The 13,813-nt window shown below is 41.5% G+C and overlaps 1 protein-coding gene across 1 annotated transcript in view; it reads right to left on the reverse strand.

Moving 5' to 3' along the window:
- The window catches only part of VPS53 (VPS53 subunit of GARP complex), a 137,552-nt gene that overhangs the window by 45,877 nt on the left and 77,862 nt on the right, over window positions 1-13,813 (reverse strand). Inside the window, exons 14-15 of the mRNA XM_045526163.1 lie at window positions 3,104-3,346; window positions 1,039-1,186 (exon numbers count right to left, since the gene is read on the reverse strand). Coding sequence (XP_045382119.1) covers window positions 1,039-1,186; window positions 3,104-3,346 — 391 coding nt within the window. The remainder of the gene's footprint in view (window positions 1-1,038; window positions 1,187-3,103; window positions 3,347-13,813) is intronic.

The following is a 13,813-nucleotide window of genomic DNA, read 5'->3' on the forward strand; positions in this document are numbered from 1 at the left end:
TAAACAGTGATTCTTCATCAAAGAATGCTGGGACCCCTGCCTTGGAGGCCATCACAGATATTGTTGTCCTGCCCTGGGGGTCCCTGGGGCTAAATGGATTACTGTCTCTAACTCCAAGGCCAAACCTTTACATAACTCAAAGTGACCAGATCCCCAAGGAGAACATGCTACTGTCTCTGCCTCTGGCTGGCTTACCCTCGGCTGTGGAGCTGCTGTGGGCAAACTTCCTATTTGGCCTCCTGTATTCTCACCCTGGCTCACAAAAGCTTCAAGTTGTACTGTCTGAACTATCATTTATGATTGTCTTCCTATGATCTAAATAATAAACACAAAGAGGATGGAAGAGCAGAACTGTCACAAAATATTTTCTTCCTCCTGGCCTTAGGTGACTCCCAGACCAAATGTGAAAAGGAACATTTAATCCCATGTCTAAGGCTGAATGGAAAGTTATTCTGGGTCTTCCTTCTGCTAAATCAGTTTACCAAACTACTGCCACTTGGGGGGCTCTAGTAGAGGCATCATCCCTTCCTGCTTCCCAGCTCCTGAACGTCAGCATCCCAAACAATGGTTGTTTGTTTGGGCAGATTAAGAATGCTACGTAAATAGGAGACACATAAAAGCCCAAAGGATTTTGCTTAGCTTAGTAACACATCTGAGAATGGAATCGCTGCCAGTGACTCATTACCACCAGAGGCTGGGTCCTAGTGTCATCAAGTTTGTTACTGCTTTTCTCATATGGGAGACAGTGCTACTGACCTACTTTCAAGAGGTCATGCCCTCTCTGAGTGGCTTACACAACTCCAGGGAGGAGACCAGTCATACTTTCTTACCCCGTCTCCTTTTAACAAGGCCCTTCTGTAAGACAGCTGCCTGGGCAGTCTTCTGGCTGGACAGCCAGTTTTTCCTCTGTGGGAGGCCAACTGGTCTACCCAAGGTTGTATGTGGCCTGGTTAGGTGCTTATACTCTGACTTACTGAGCTATGCAGCCCAGATAGTTCAAGGAAAGGAGGTGGTGAGAGGGCAGCCAGGACAGCTCACCTGCTGGGTGGTGGCCAGACAGTACTCTGCTGTGCTCAGGATGCTGCAGATGAGGCAGAGCTCCTCTAGGGTGAACTTGGCTACTTCTGAGCCCTCCTTTTCCTTGAGGAGGCTGCTGATGGTCAGCCCTCCACTGCTGGTTGTGGTTCTAAGGAAAAGGAACAGGAACTAGTCAGGCTAGAACTTCTAAGTTGCTTCCTGAACAGGAAACTGCACATTTTAAGACAATGAAAAGGGGGAAGGAAAGGCTGGACGTGGCCCAAATTAAACCATATACAAATGAATTCTTTTCCTTTTGACCTCACCTTGACTACCCTCTGTTTAGATTCTCTCACCATCAGAAATAGGAAGAGGCGATTTCAAGAGTCAGCCAGTAATTAGTTACACTAACTATGATCTGATACTCACAGAGAAGGCTGCAGAGCCGCCTCTCTCTTTAGCTTGGAATTTCCTGATATGTGGAACTCATTTAGGATCAATTGTAGCACAAAAGCTAGCTCCACAACTGTTATTCTCAGTTAAGAAAAGTCTGCAGGGGAATTTGTATGTCTGCTTGTGGAGGAAGACATAAGTGAATGTTAAGACACGGTTCCTGCCCAAGGCCCTAATTGCTTCAAGAGACCAAAAAGCATTGCACATCCTCTTATGAGTACAGTTGTTTGGGGGCAGCCCCAGCTCCTGAGTGAGTTCTAAGGTAGTAACAATTACCCACTAGTATTTGGATGCTTCAGAGTCTTCTGTTGGTTCCTTTCACCTTGCCCCCATTTCTTTAAACAGTCTCTTTACTGACAAAATCCCAGCTGAGTATGCCATTCATTTCCTGTTGGGACATGGACTAACACACACGGGAAAATGCTCACAGGGTGATGTTAAGTGAAAGTGCCAGGTTATAAAATGATAAGCACGATAGTCTCAATTTTGTTAAACAAACAAAAGCACACATATCATGCATATTATGTGTATATGTGTATATATATGAATAAAAAATGGAAAATTATATACCAAAAAGTTAAAGAAGTTTTCTCCGGGTCGTGAGATTGCATGTGATTTTTATTGTCTTCTTTGTGCTTTTCTGTGTTTTCTAAGCTATGATAAACTTATATTATCTTGATAAATTAGGTCAAAAGTTATTAAAAATTTAAAAATAATTTTTATCATAGTCAAAGAAGTTCTCATTAGTAAAACATACCTGTCACTTCATAGCTCCTGCAGAACATAGGATTTTATCTTCTTTCTTCCAAAAAATGTAAAACTCTCATATGTGACATATTTTAGTGACAATGGCAGAAATTAATGCTAGAACTGTTAAATTTAGCTCTGCGGATGATTTGGAAATACTAAATTTAGAAGCATTACTTTAGGTCATATTCTATTACAGTTGAAATTGCTGTATAACCAAAACACCTCTAAAATCCTAGTTGAGTGACCCACTTATTTCAAGTAATAAGCAATTCAGCAATATTCTAATGTCCCAGAATAATATAGTAGAGTCACCAAAATTAGGAGCTGTGCTATGCAATGCCCTCTGCCCAAATCCTATGGCATCTTTAAACATTAGGCTCTGTCCAGCACAGCAAGATGCATATACCATAAGAGAGACTTTGGAACCTAACCAGACTGAGGGAAGAGCAGATTCATTCCTCATGTCTAATTATCATTCCAGGTCACAGTCTCATTGAATGAGGCTTGAATGAAATTGCTTATGCTATTTAATAGTTATTTCCATCATAACCACACTTTTTTTTTTTTGTCAAGTATCTATAGTTGAATCCACATCAATTAGATACAGATATAATAGGATTGATTCCCTTGAGTCCACTGTGGTAAGATTTGACCTACACTGGCAGCCAGTGTGGGCATTTCCTCTACGGGTCTTGATCAGTTGTGGAATGTCATTAGAGAGGAAATAGTTTCAGACCCTTGGGAACTCAGTAAGAGTGCTTTCTTCCCTGGATACTCTTAGTAGTTCAGTAAACAACCTCAGAGTGGATTTCCTCAAAGATTCCCATATTTAGGTATATTTGGATCTAACTTCACCACTCAGACTATGAAGAACAGGACTCACTTGGGCAGGTTGCCAGAGAGGATTTTCCAGGCATATTCTCGGAGGTACTTCTGGAAGATGGTGGTCAGAGCGATCATTGGCTCTCCCGTGCTGAGCTGAGAGCACTGCACCATGCACTTCTTGTAGTAGACAAAAAGGTCAGCACAGCTGGGGAGCACGGCACCACCTTCATCAGTGTTGGGCTTAGGTGGCCCCTGGGCTTTGAAATCAGCCACAAACCGATCTATCAGCTCTCCAAGGTTCCTAGGAAAAAGAAAACCTAAAATGTTAATTTACTTCAAGAAAGATAAAGCAAATGTTCTCTTTTGCAATGTACATAAATTACTGCCATGAATAATCATTCCTAATGCTTTTAAAATTGGATCCATTTTTATCAATATCATCACTCACCACCACCACTGCTCCTACAATAACAGCAGCAATAAAATTTGGTATTTGTGTGTTGCTTTATAAATTTTTACCGTAATCACATTTGACCTAAGCTCCTCTGAGTAAGACAGGGTATTACTAGCCCCTCTAAAAGATGCAAAAATTAAGTCCTAGAAAGTTTGTCACACAATTTAGTGGCAGAGCTGAACCTAGAATCCATGATTTAAGTAGGCATACTGGTCCTACTATCATATTAGTACCATTTCCGCTTTCCACAAATGGAAACCCTAAATAATATGGTGATGATCATTTTACAAGCACCATCTCATCGAACTTCATTTACTTCTCACAAAAACTTTTTGAGGTAGGCACTACTCCTATCCTCAATTTCAAAGAGTTAGGTAGAGAAAAGTTAAGTTCTTTGTCCAAAGTCATATAGCAAGAAAGTGGGGGAGCCGGGACTCAAAACCAAACAGCCTAGCTCTAAGCCTCACACTTTTAACCACTTTACTTCCTAAAACACAACAAGTTTATGAAGTCGGAAAATATTTAGACATCATGAACCTAACTGTGTCCAAGAGATAAATGCCTAAACAAAGAAAGTCTGTAAAAAATATTCCAATTCTTTCCTTCTCCTTTAATGTGGTTTTTTCTTAGAATGTCCAGAATCAAAGGTATAAAAAAGTCTTAGGGAAAGAGAGGGTATGAGCAGCTCCAGGCTTGTCCGAGGCCACAGTGGGGATGATGGTTACGTTTTTCTCCCATTTCCCACCCAAACGCCCCTGAATTTGTCTCGGTCATATTGAGTCACCACAAGTTAGAATCCAGCAGGGCTGCAGTAATTGCTCTCCGCACAGCTGCGCTGTGTGAAAATGCGAGGAGTCGCCACCACCCTTAATTTTGCATCTCTTTAGGTTGCTGTGTAGGGACATAAGAATCCAGCTGTGTTTCAGAAATGTATTTATATAATAGTCAGGGAGAAAAAGACAAGAAACACACACACACTGTTAATTAGCAGGAATAGGAGAAAACTGACATTCTTCTCAAGAGCTTTTGTTACTGAAAGTTTATTATATCCAGATGTGGCCACTCTGCCCTCAAAGAACTTCGAGCCTAGGCTAGGTTTTTGTCCGTGTTGATAGTCAGAAAGGGGGTGGGGGGGGGAGGATCTCATTAGTTGACCTTGGAAAGCTTCACAGTCACCGCCCCTATTCCTCACAACCTCTCCTCCCTTCACTTTTCCATTGAATCTCCCGCCTCTCCCCCACAGCTGACCCCACACTCCAGCCAGAGTCGCCTCTCGAAGGCTCCCCTGCTCCACCTCCTCCTGGGCCGTTGCCTGTATGCCTCCCTGGCCAACACACCCTCCCGGCCACCTCCCTGCTCACCCTAGCTCAGCTCATGTCACTCGCACAACATGGACTCATACCAAGCCTGTCTCTCAGTTGGGACTTCTATCACCTGTCACTCCCTGACACTTTTTTTTTTAAACTTTACTATGTAATGCAAGGACACAATGTACTCAAGAAACATGCCAACCTTCTCCCATCCTGGACCCACAGCAGGCACTGATCTTTCTTTTAATTCTGGAATCCTTCTTGAGATAGCACTCGAGCCAGTCACCTCTAATAAGCTGAAGTTGGTACCAAAGGTGAAAGGAGATTCTTTCGTTGCATGTGTGTTATCAGAAGTTCCCTGAGAGTAAGAATGATGTTTATGCTACTTCTGCTGCCCCCGGACCACTCTCATGCTTATGTGGGGCTAATCTTCATGCCAGTGCCCCATTCACACTTAGCCGATCAAGCTCCACACTTTATTCCTAAGGGATGGGAATGGAGGGCTGGGAAGATGGAGACAGGACGGGGGCTGGTGCAGGGGAGGAGAACATGTAACAGAAGGCAAAGATTCCACTGGTCTTATGAGAGATTCTAATCTCCAAAACAACAGTGCCAACCAAAACAGGGCCCAGAGCTCTGAAGTGTTTTTACTTTAATTACTCGTCTATTCCCTTAGAAGATGGATACTTCCCCTTCCTATTTCAGAGCCAACCCAGTGAGTAACATTATAAATTAATTATGATCATAGAGCATAAAGAAAATTTCCACTTCAAAAAACTCTAAAGATCTACATTTTGCAGAATGTCTATTGGGTTACTTTTGACATCGTTCTCTAGAGTGGATGAGAAATAAATCAGTCAGGGAAACTCTCCTTCCTCTTCCATCCTCCACTTTGCATCAGCATGCTTCACTGCCATATAAGACATTAGGAAATAAGTCACCAATGTTTCACAGAAGAGTACAAGTTATCCCAATAGGAATGGATTAGGTTCATTAGTTTTGGATAGATGATCCAATCCAACCAAATACTGATCGAGCACTTACTATGTGGAAGGCTCAGTGGGCTCTAAGATACAAATGAATTCAACTAAAAAAAAAAAAAAAGGTTTTGATTTCTTCCAGGCACTAAACACTACCCTGAGTTTAGACAAGATCTTTTTGCATGACTACTGGGAAAGGGCTGTATGGCACAATGACCTGCTGAATGGAATCACAAGGAGGTGCCTCCTAGGCCCTAAAGCAAGTACAATCGAGTAAAGGCTCCAGTCCTGATCTAGGTGCTGCCGGGGTTAAGACACAGTCTCTGCCCATTCGACCTATTTGGGGAGATTGGCCCTACATGTTTATGATATGTAGATTTCAAGACAGCAACAAAATGCTAATTTTGTAGTACAGACAACATGAACAATCTGGTTTAGACAAAGGAAAATAGCAGAGGCATCTAGAGAGAAAGTTCTACAGCAGATTTGGGTGAGAGAATAAAGGCACAGAGGCAGAAGTGAGCCCAGCATGTCCATGTGAGGAAGACAGGATGGAAGGGGAGAGGGGTTTGGCTGAAGTATCAGATACAAACTGAGAAAATTCTGAGCTTCAGTTCGATTTATGCACTCTTCCGTATTCCCACAGCAAACTAGTCATACCTCCATCCCTTAATGCTGTGTACTGTAATCTTTTCACGCTCTCTCTGCCACTAGGCTACATAAGCCTATAAACTAGGCACTGTGCTGAGTGCATTATAAATACAATCTCATTTAATCCTCACAATAGCCCTGAGTAGAAGGCATTGTTATCCCCATTTTATAGATGAAGAAACTAAAGTTGAGAATATGAAGTATTCCCCAAGGTCACAGAATTTACTGGAGCTGGAAACTGAACTTGGGTCTGACTCCAACCTCTATCCCCTGTATCGTGCTCTGATTTCAAAGCTGTAAAGCACTACACAGTTATATGGTATTACTGCTATCATTTACTTTCCTTTCAGCTTAAAGAAACATGTCATGGATGTGTGGTTTCTTTTACCTTCTTCCTTGCAGCTTGAGTTTTGCACCTAAGAACTGTATAAGCCTTTTAGGGTGTCATGTGAACTACTGTTGGGAGTTCCACTGATAAATTACATGCCCTACGAATAAAGATGATGGTCAAGTGGTATCAGTAGACATAAAGGTTAAAATGAAGAGAAAGAAAATCTCATTGCAGACTGGGCTTATCCACAGATGACCAAGGCAGTTTCTTCTGCTGGATCTGCAATCAGCATTCACAGGAAAATATTCTAATTGGAAAGTAAAGTAGTGAGGCACCGGGAGAGGAAGATAGTAGTCAGAAGAGTGGCAAGGGAGGGGAGCAAGAACAAAGCAGCTTAAGAGCCCCAGAAAGTTATAGAACTTGTTGATTCAAGGGTACTCACACTAATTTGTGTCCCTTCCACTTCCCTTTTTCTTGGAGCCAACTGGGCTTTGGTGTGGCCAGTGAGGTTGGGGCACCAAGGTTTGCCTTGAGCTAAGAGATCAGTTACATAGAGGCAAATGGAGCAAATAAGTAAACATACTGAGGATGCTGGCAGCCAAGTTCCTTGCTGATGTAGAAGGTAGTTACCAACATGGAAAAGAGGAGGCTAAAATAAATCCTGTGGTGTTAGATTAGAATTGGAGGTATCAGTGTAAACTCATGGGTCTTAATATACGAATAGGTATAAAAATAGGTACAGATGTGTGTGAAGTGTATACACATGAATGTTTATACATACATAGACTTCTTAGCTCCCTCAGCCAGAAGATTTAGAAGCAACGACACCTGAGCAGCAATGAGCACACCTGATGCCCAGAACCTGGTTTCTAAATATCATCCTCCACCAAAGGAACAAGGGATCCTTAGGAAAACAGAAGACTCCAGAGCTGGGTTATGAAAGCACAAGATAAGCCTGGCATATTTTCTTGTGCCAGAGAGGAAGGACATGCTCAAAAAATGATAGGGGCATGTGAAAAGGGTGAAGAGCTGGCTTGAAGAGGCTCCCACCAGCCAAATCAATGACAATTTGAGCATTACAATAAATAATGATGGATCCTGGAAGAAAACAAGGACATTAGTGGAAAAACTGGTGAAATTCAATGCTCTGGAGATTAGTAAATAGTGTTGTACCAATGTTAACTTGCTAGTTTTGATAACTCTTCTGGGGTTATATAAGATGTTAACATTAGGGGAAGCTGGGTGAACAGAACATGGGAAATTTGTACTATTTGTGAAATTTTTCTATAGATATAAATGTATTCCAATATAAAGTAGAAAGAAAAAAGATAGTAATGCTTATAACCTATTGAATCCACAAGTCTATGCTGATATATATATATCCTCATTTATATACATATATATGAGAAGTACATATATATATACATATATATGAGAAGTGCAAGCTTTTTCTTAAAGTAGAATGCCAACTAATAAAGGCAGAAGAAATGATGGAGTTAGAAAATCACCATTTGTCAACCATTTTAGTAATAAATGATTCCAGGCAAGACTCATTTTTTTTTTTTTTTTGAGACAGAGTCTCACTCTGTTGCCCGGGCTACAGTGCTGTAGCGTCAGCCTAGCTCATAGCAACCTCAAACTCCTGGGCTCAAGCAATCCTTCTGCCTCAGCCTCCTGAGTAGCTGGGACTACAGGCATGCACCACCATGCCCAGCTAATTTTTCTGTATATATTTTTAGTTGTCCATATAATTTCTTTCTATTTTTAGTAGAGACGGGGTCTCGCTCTTGCTCAGGCTGGTCTCGAACTCCTGAGCTCAAACAATCCACCGGCCTTGGCCTCCCAGAGTGCTAGGATTACAGGTGTGAGCCACTGCACCCGGCCAGGCAAGACTCATTAATGGGTAGAAAAATAAGTAAGTGAAAGATGAGGAAAAGGCTATTGATACAGTTTCAAGGTTTCTCCCAATATTTATTAACCACTTACTAATAAACAGAGATTACCTGGTAGAGACAACATCTAAGCCAAGTAACAAAATGAACATCACAAACTATGAGACAAACTGACATTTTGTGCCTCCTGAAATGAATTACTAAGAACACAGCACCACTTCTGTATAAATCGTAAATCATTAGGAAACAGCAGACAAACTCAAAAACGAGGGACATTCCACAAAGTAATTGGCCAATACTCTTCAAAAATTTCAAGGCCATGATACACAAAGAAAGAGTTTTTATTCTGCATTGAAAGAGACCAAAGAGACATGACAAATAAATGCAACCTGTGATCCTGGATTTCTTTTAAAAAACATGATTGGACAACTGGGGAAGCAGAATGGAGTCTATGGATTAAATGGTAATATTGCATCAGTGTTAATTTCCTGATTTTGATGGCTGTTCTGTGGTATTGTAGATTGTGTCCTTGTTTCTAGGAAATATACATTGAACTATTAAGAAGTAGTGGGGCATCCTGTCTGCAACTTGAGAATTCAAATGCTTCAGAAAAAAAGTACACATGTACACACATATGTGAGCCTGTATGTGAGAGAGGGGAGGAGAGGGGAATTGTTAATTGAGAAATCTGGATGAAGGATATATAGGAGCTCTATGTACAATCCTTGTAATTCTCCTATAAGATTGAAACTAATTGAAAATAACAGGCATAATTACTTCAGAGAGATTCTAGGCTTGATGAAACTGGGAAAGGGAGGGGCTCTATTTTAACAAAAGTTATTAGAAGGAACTCAGAAAAATGGGCAGACATAGAGTCACCAATGACTTCCCTGAGAATACACAGAATGGAGTGAAGAAAGTGCCTTGCAGAAATCTCATCTGCAGGAGTCAGCCAAAAGAAATCACTACATATTCCCAAGAGTAGGAGATACACTAACTTCCTCCTTGATTGTAAATAAAAATTGAGAAAGCCATTTCAAGCACGTAAGGATAGCTTAGCCCAGCCTGCTAAACATGTGGCACAGGGACACCCCACTTCCTGCCTCCTCCCTGGCTCTGCAGTTGTCCTACGGCTGTTTGACTTTTGGCTGGGGCAGGTGCTGCCAGAACTTTCCCTGGGAGGAGGGAGGCTGGGGAGGTTGGTAACACTGATAAGGCCACCCATCCACATGGGAGTCTTGAACGACATAAGAAGGAAGGTAGGGTGGGCACAGTTCCCAAGCACCATGTATGTGTGCCAAGGGCCAATATGTCATCATAAAGCCTGTGAGGCGAGCATTATTGCTGTCATTGTACAAGGGATAAAGCGAACTTGGAGAGGGTAAGTAGCACGCTCGAGGTCCTGGGCCATTAAGTGCAAAGCTTCGCATCCAGGTCCGCCTGGCGGCAGGCCCAAGCTCTTTCCACTACACTGTGTTGGGTCTCTGTCATCTGGGAGCTTGTGAATGGTCTCAGATTTTCCTCCCTTGCAGATTTCTGAGTCAGAGCTACAGCAAGAGTAGTAAATTGCACTAAATCAGTCCCTACCTGACTTCCTTCCCCAGCCTCAGGATTCTTTGACTGAAGAGAGGAAGGGATTCCTAGAACTCCCTGAAATTACACTCATCCTACTGTGTGGGTATATGTGGATATTTTTTGACAAGAAGGTCTATGGCCTTCATTGGGTTCTTAAAAGGATCTATGACTTTTAAAAGGTTAATAACCACTGCGTTAGGCATTACTTTGTCTGATTCTTTCTTTTGACAGATGAGGAAATGGAGTTCTTTAACTCTTTTTTCTACTTCAAGTTCTTGCTGTTTATTCTGGAGCGACAACAGCACAACCTACGCAGTTCTCTGAGTAGCTTCTGCTCCCTCCCTAGTGCAGTGGAAACATCCCGGGGAGGCCAAACGGCAGGCTGAGCAGCCAGCACTGCATCCTTCATGGAGAAACGGAGAGCCCCTAAGGGAGGGGGTCTGGCTCTCTGCCCAAAGTATCATGAACAATGAGTGTACTTTGTATAAATCAAGGCCATGTGAAAAGAGTGGATACCAGAATTGTAATAATTCAGAAAAATGACTCTTTAGACCAGGTAGGTTTGGGGAAAGGATGTGGTTATATCAGACATGTGCTTTGAACCCTGGACCCAATAACTTTTAAGCCTTTTTAAAATAAAAATTTGGGCTGATAAGAGAAAATGAGGCTTTGGGTGAAAATAGTCATCCAGGTGTGTTGCTCTGAGACTGTTACTTTAATAGGCAAATAACCAACACTTTTTCCCACTCCTCAGGGGTGTCTTATCAAATTCCTGGGAGGAAACTTTTTGAATGCAGAAGACAGGGTGCTCTCCAACCACTGCCCTTCCGTGTGTCTGCCGGACACATCCAGTGGGTAGAGGGGAGGAGGGCAACTGGGCTTTCACAAGACAAACTGTTTTAGGGGGTGGGAGGAGGGGTTGCGTTTGATAATTTAAAGGCTATTGTATAAAGTTCACTTTCTGGGATTTTATTTATTTTATTTTATTTTTTTGAGACAGAGTCTCATTCTGTCGCCCGGGCTAGAGTGGTCATCACAGCTCATTACAACCTCAAACTCCTGGGCTCCAGCGATCCTCCTGCCTCAGCCTCCTGAGTAGCTGGGATTGTAGGCGTACACCACCACACCCAGCTAATTTTTCTATTTTTTTGGAGAGACAGGGTCTTGCTCTTGCTCAGGCTGGTCTTGAATTCCTGGCCTCCAGTGATTCTCCCACCTCAGCCTCCCAAAGTGCTAGGATTACAGGTGTGAACCACCATACCCAGCCCATTTTCTCGGATTTTAATATGAAGTACTTTGTAATTGGACATGAAAGGCATAGAAGCAATCTATAAAATCAAAAAGGTGAATAATAATATTGTTCTATGTAGTGTTTCTACTTGGAACATTCTCTCAATATTTTGGTTTACCTTTAAAACATATTTGGAAACAAGAATCTGCTAAACCCATGACAGAAACATTAAAAAAAGACTGGGCAATCAGGACCTAAATGCTTTCCCAGAGAACTCCCCTCAAGAACTTTTTCACAGCCACTGCTGTCCTCCCTGTGTGAGCCACTTTCTGGTCCCTACCAAGTGTGTTCTTTAGCACGGCCTCCTTTCAGCCTGTGTCCAGTCCGCTTGGCCTGCTCCAGAAACCTGTCCTTTCCAGAATGTGCCTTTGAACATGGAAGGGCCTTCAGCAGGTACTCTGGCTGTGGACAAAGATTCAGGGATGAGGAAGAATCTTCCTTTGCGAATACCGCCTCGCAAAAACAACGGACACTGGAACATGAACACATTCTTTGGCTGTGAAGACACTTGGCGGTGGTGGGCTGCTTTATAAAAACTTTGGGAGGCCAGGAGTTTGCGAAAAGCATATACCATATGCAATAGATGATCCATAAAATAAAATAAGAATCCTTGAGTCCATACTGATATAAATAAATAAACGAATGGGGGAGAAGAAAAAAACCCTTCCTTATAGTGGAACTCCAATTAATAAATGTAGAAGAAATGATGGAAATAGACAATCAACATTTGGCAAACACTACAGAAATAACTGCTTCAGGCAGGAATCATGAAGGGATGCTAAAATGAGTGGGCAAAAGTGTGATGAGAAAAAGGATATTTACATAGTTTCAAAGTATCCCCCACAAGATACTTATTAATTACTAAGAGAAAAATAGTAACTTCCCAGTGGAGAAAGCTGGCAAGCACCACCTTAAGCAAGTAATCAAAGTTATCAGCAGTAATGGATAAATCAACATGATGTGCTTCCTGACACAATGCACTGAGAAGGATACAATGTCACTTTTATGCTATTCTTGACAGAAATGGATTTAATCAAGAAAAAATGAGGGGAGAGTAAGGGATGGGGGAAATCACACCTAATGGGTACGATGTACGTTATCTGGGTGATGGACACACTTATAACTTTGACTCAAGCAGTACAAAAGCAATTTATGTAACCAAAACATTTGTACCCATGTAATATTCTGAAAAAAAAATTATGTATATTCATTCCTTTCCTCTGAAGTACTTGGTTATGGATTAAGTTCTGTATTATTTTACAGAAAATCTAATGAGATAAATAACTATATTTCATTTCCAGGTTAAAATAACAGTATCATTTAGTTATTTTTATTTTACAACTACACCTTCCTTGTGATATATAGGAAATAAGAAAAAGAAGACATAACCTATTAATAACATTCTTGCATTTATGTCATATTTTTCTCAAATGACTTGAGTCAGCTAATTATATATAGATATTAACCAATGCAAATCATCCCAGTAAGCAACTGGTACTCTTAAGATTACTGTTGTAAGATAGCAAATAAATGTTCTGCCTAAAAAAATATAAATGAACCAAAATTGAGGGTATTGTACAAAATAGCTGGTCAATATTCTTTAAAAGTATCAAGGTTGCCAGGCACAGTGGCTCATGCCTGTAATCCCAGCACTTTGAGAGGCTGAGGCAGGAGGATTAATTGAGGCTAGGAGTTCGAGACCAGCCTAGGCAACATAGCAAGACCCTGTCTCTAAAAGTTAGCCAGGTGTGGTAGCACACACCTGCATTCCTAGCTACTTAGAAGACTGAGGCAGGAGGATCACTTGAGCCCAAAAGTTTGAGGCTGCAGTGAGCTATAATCGTGCCACTGCACTGGAGTAAAGACCTCATCTCTCTCAAAGAAAAAAAAAAAAAAAAGTCTCAAGGTCAGAAAGACAAAGAAAAGGTGAGAAACCATTCAAGATTAAAGGAGAACAAAGAGATCTGACAGCTAAATGCGTGACTATTGGGTCCTGAATCAGAAAAAGGACATTAATGAGATAATGTTACCTTCCTGATTTTGATAACTGTGGTTACATAAGATGTTAACATTCTCTGGGGAAGGGTATGTGAGAATTTTTTTGTCCTATTTTTGCAACTTTTTTATACGCCTAAATTATTTCAAAACAAAAGGAAAGGTTAAATTACACTTCAAAACATGTATATTAAAGATCAGGCTTTCTCACGATAGTCAGGACCTGACATCGTAAAGCTTTGTGGGCTGACATATGTCAGGGCTCAACATGGGCTCAGCACCCACATGG

The sequence above is a fragment of the Lemur catta genome, chromosome 15 (assembly GCF_020740605.2).
Source record: "Lemur catta isolate mLemCat1 chromosome 15, mLemCat1.pri, whole genome shotgun sequence".
In the NCBI taxonomy this organism is placed as follows: domain Eukaryota; kingdom Metazoa; phylum Chordata; class Mammalia; order Primates; family Lemuridae; genus Lemur; species Lemur catta.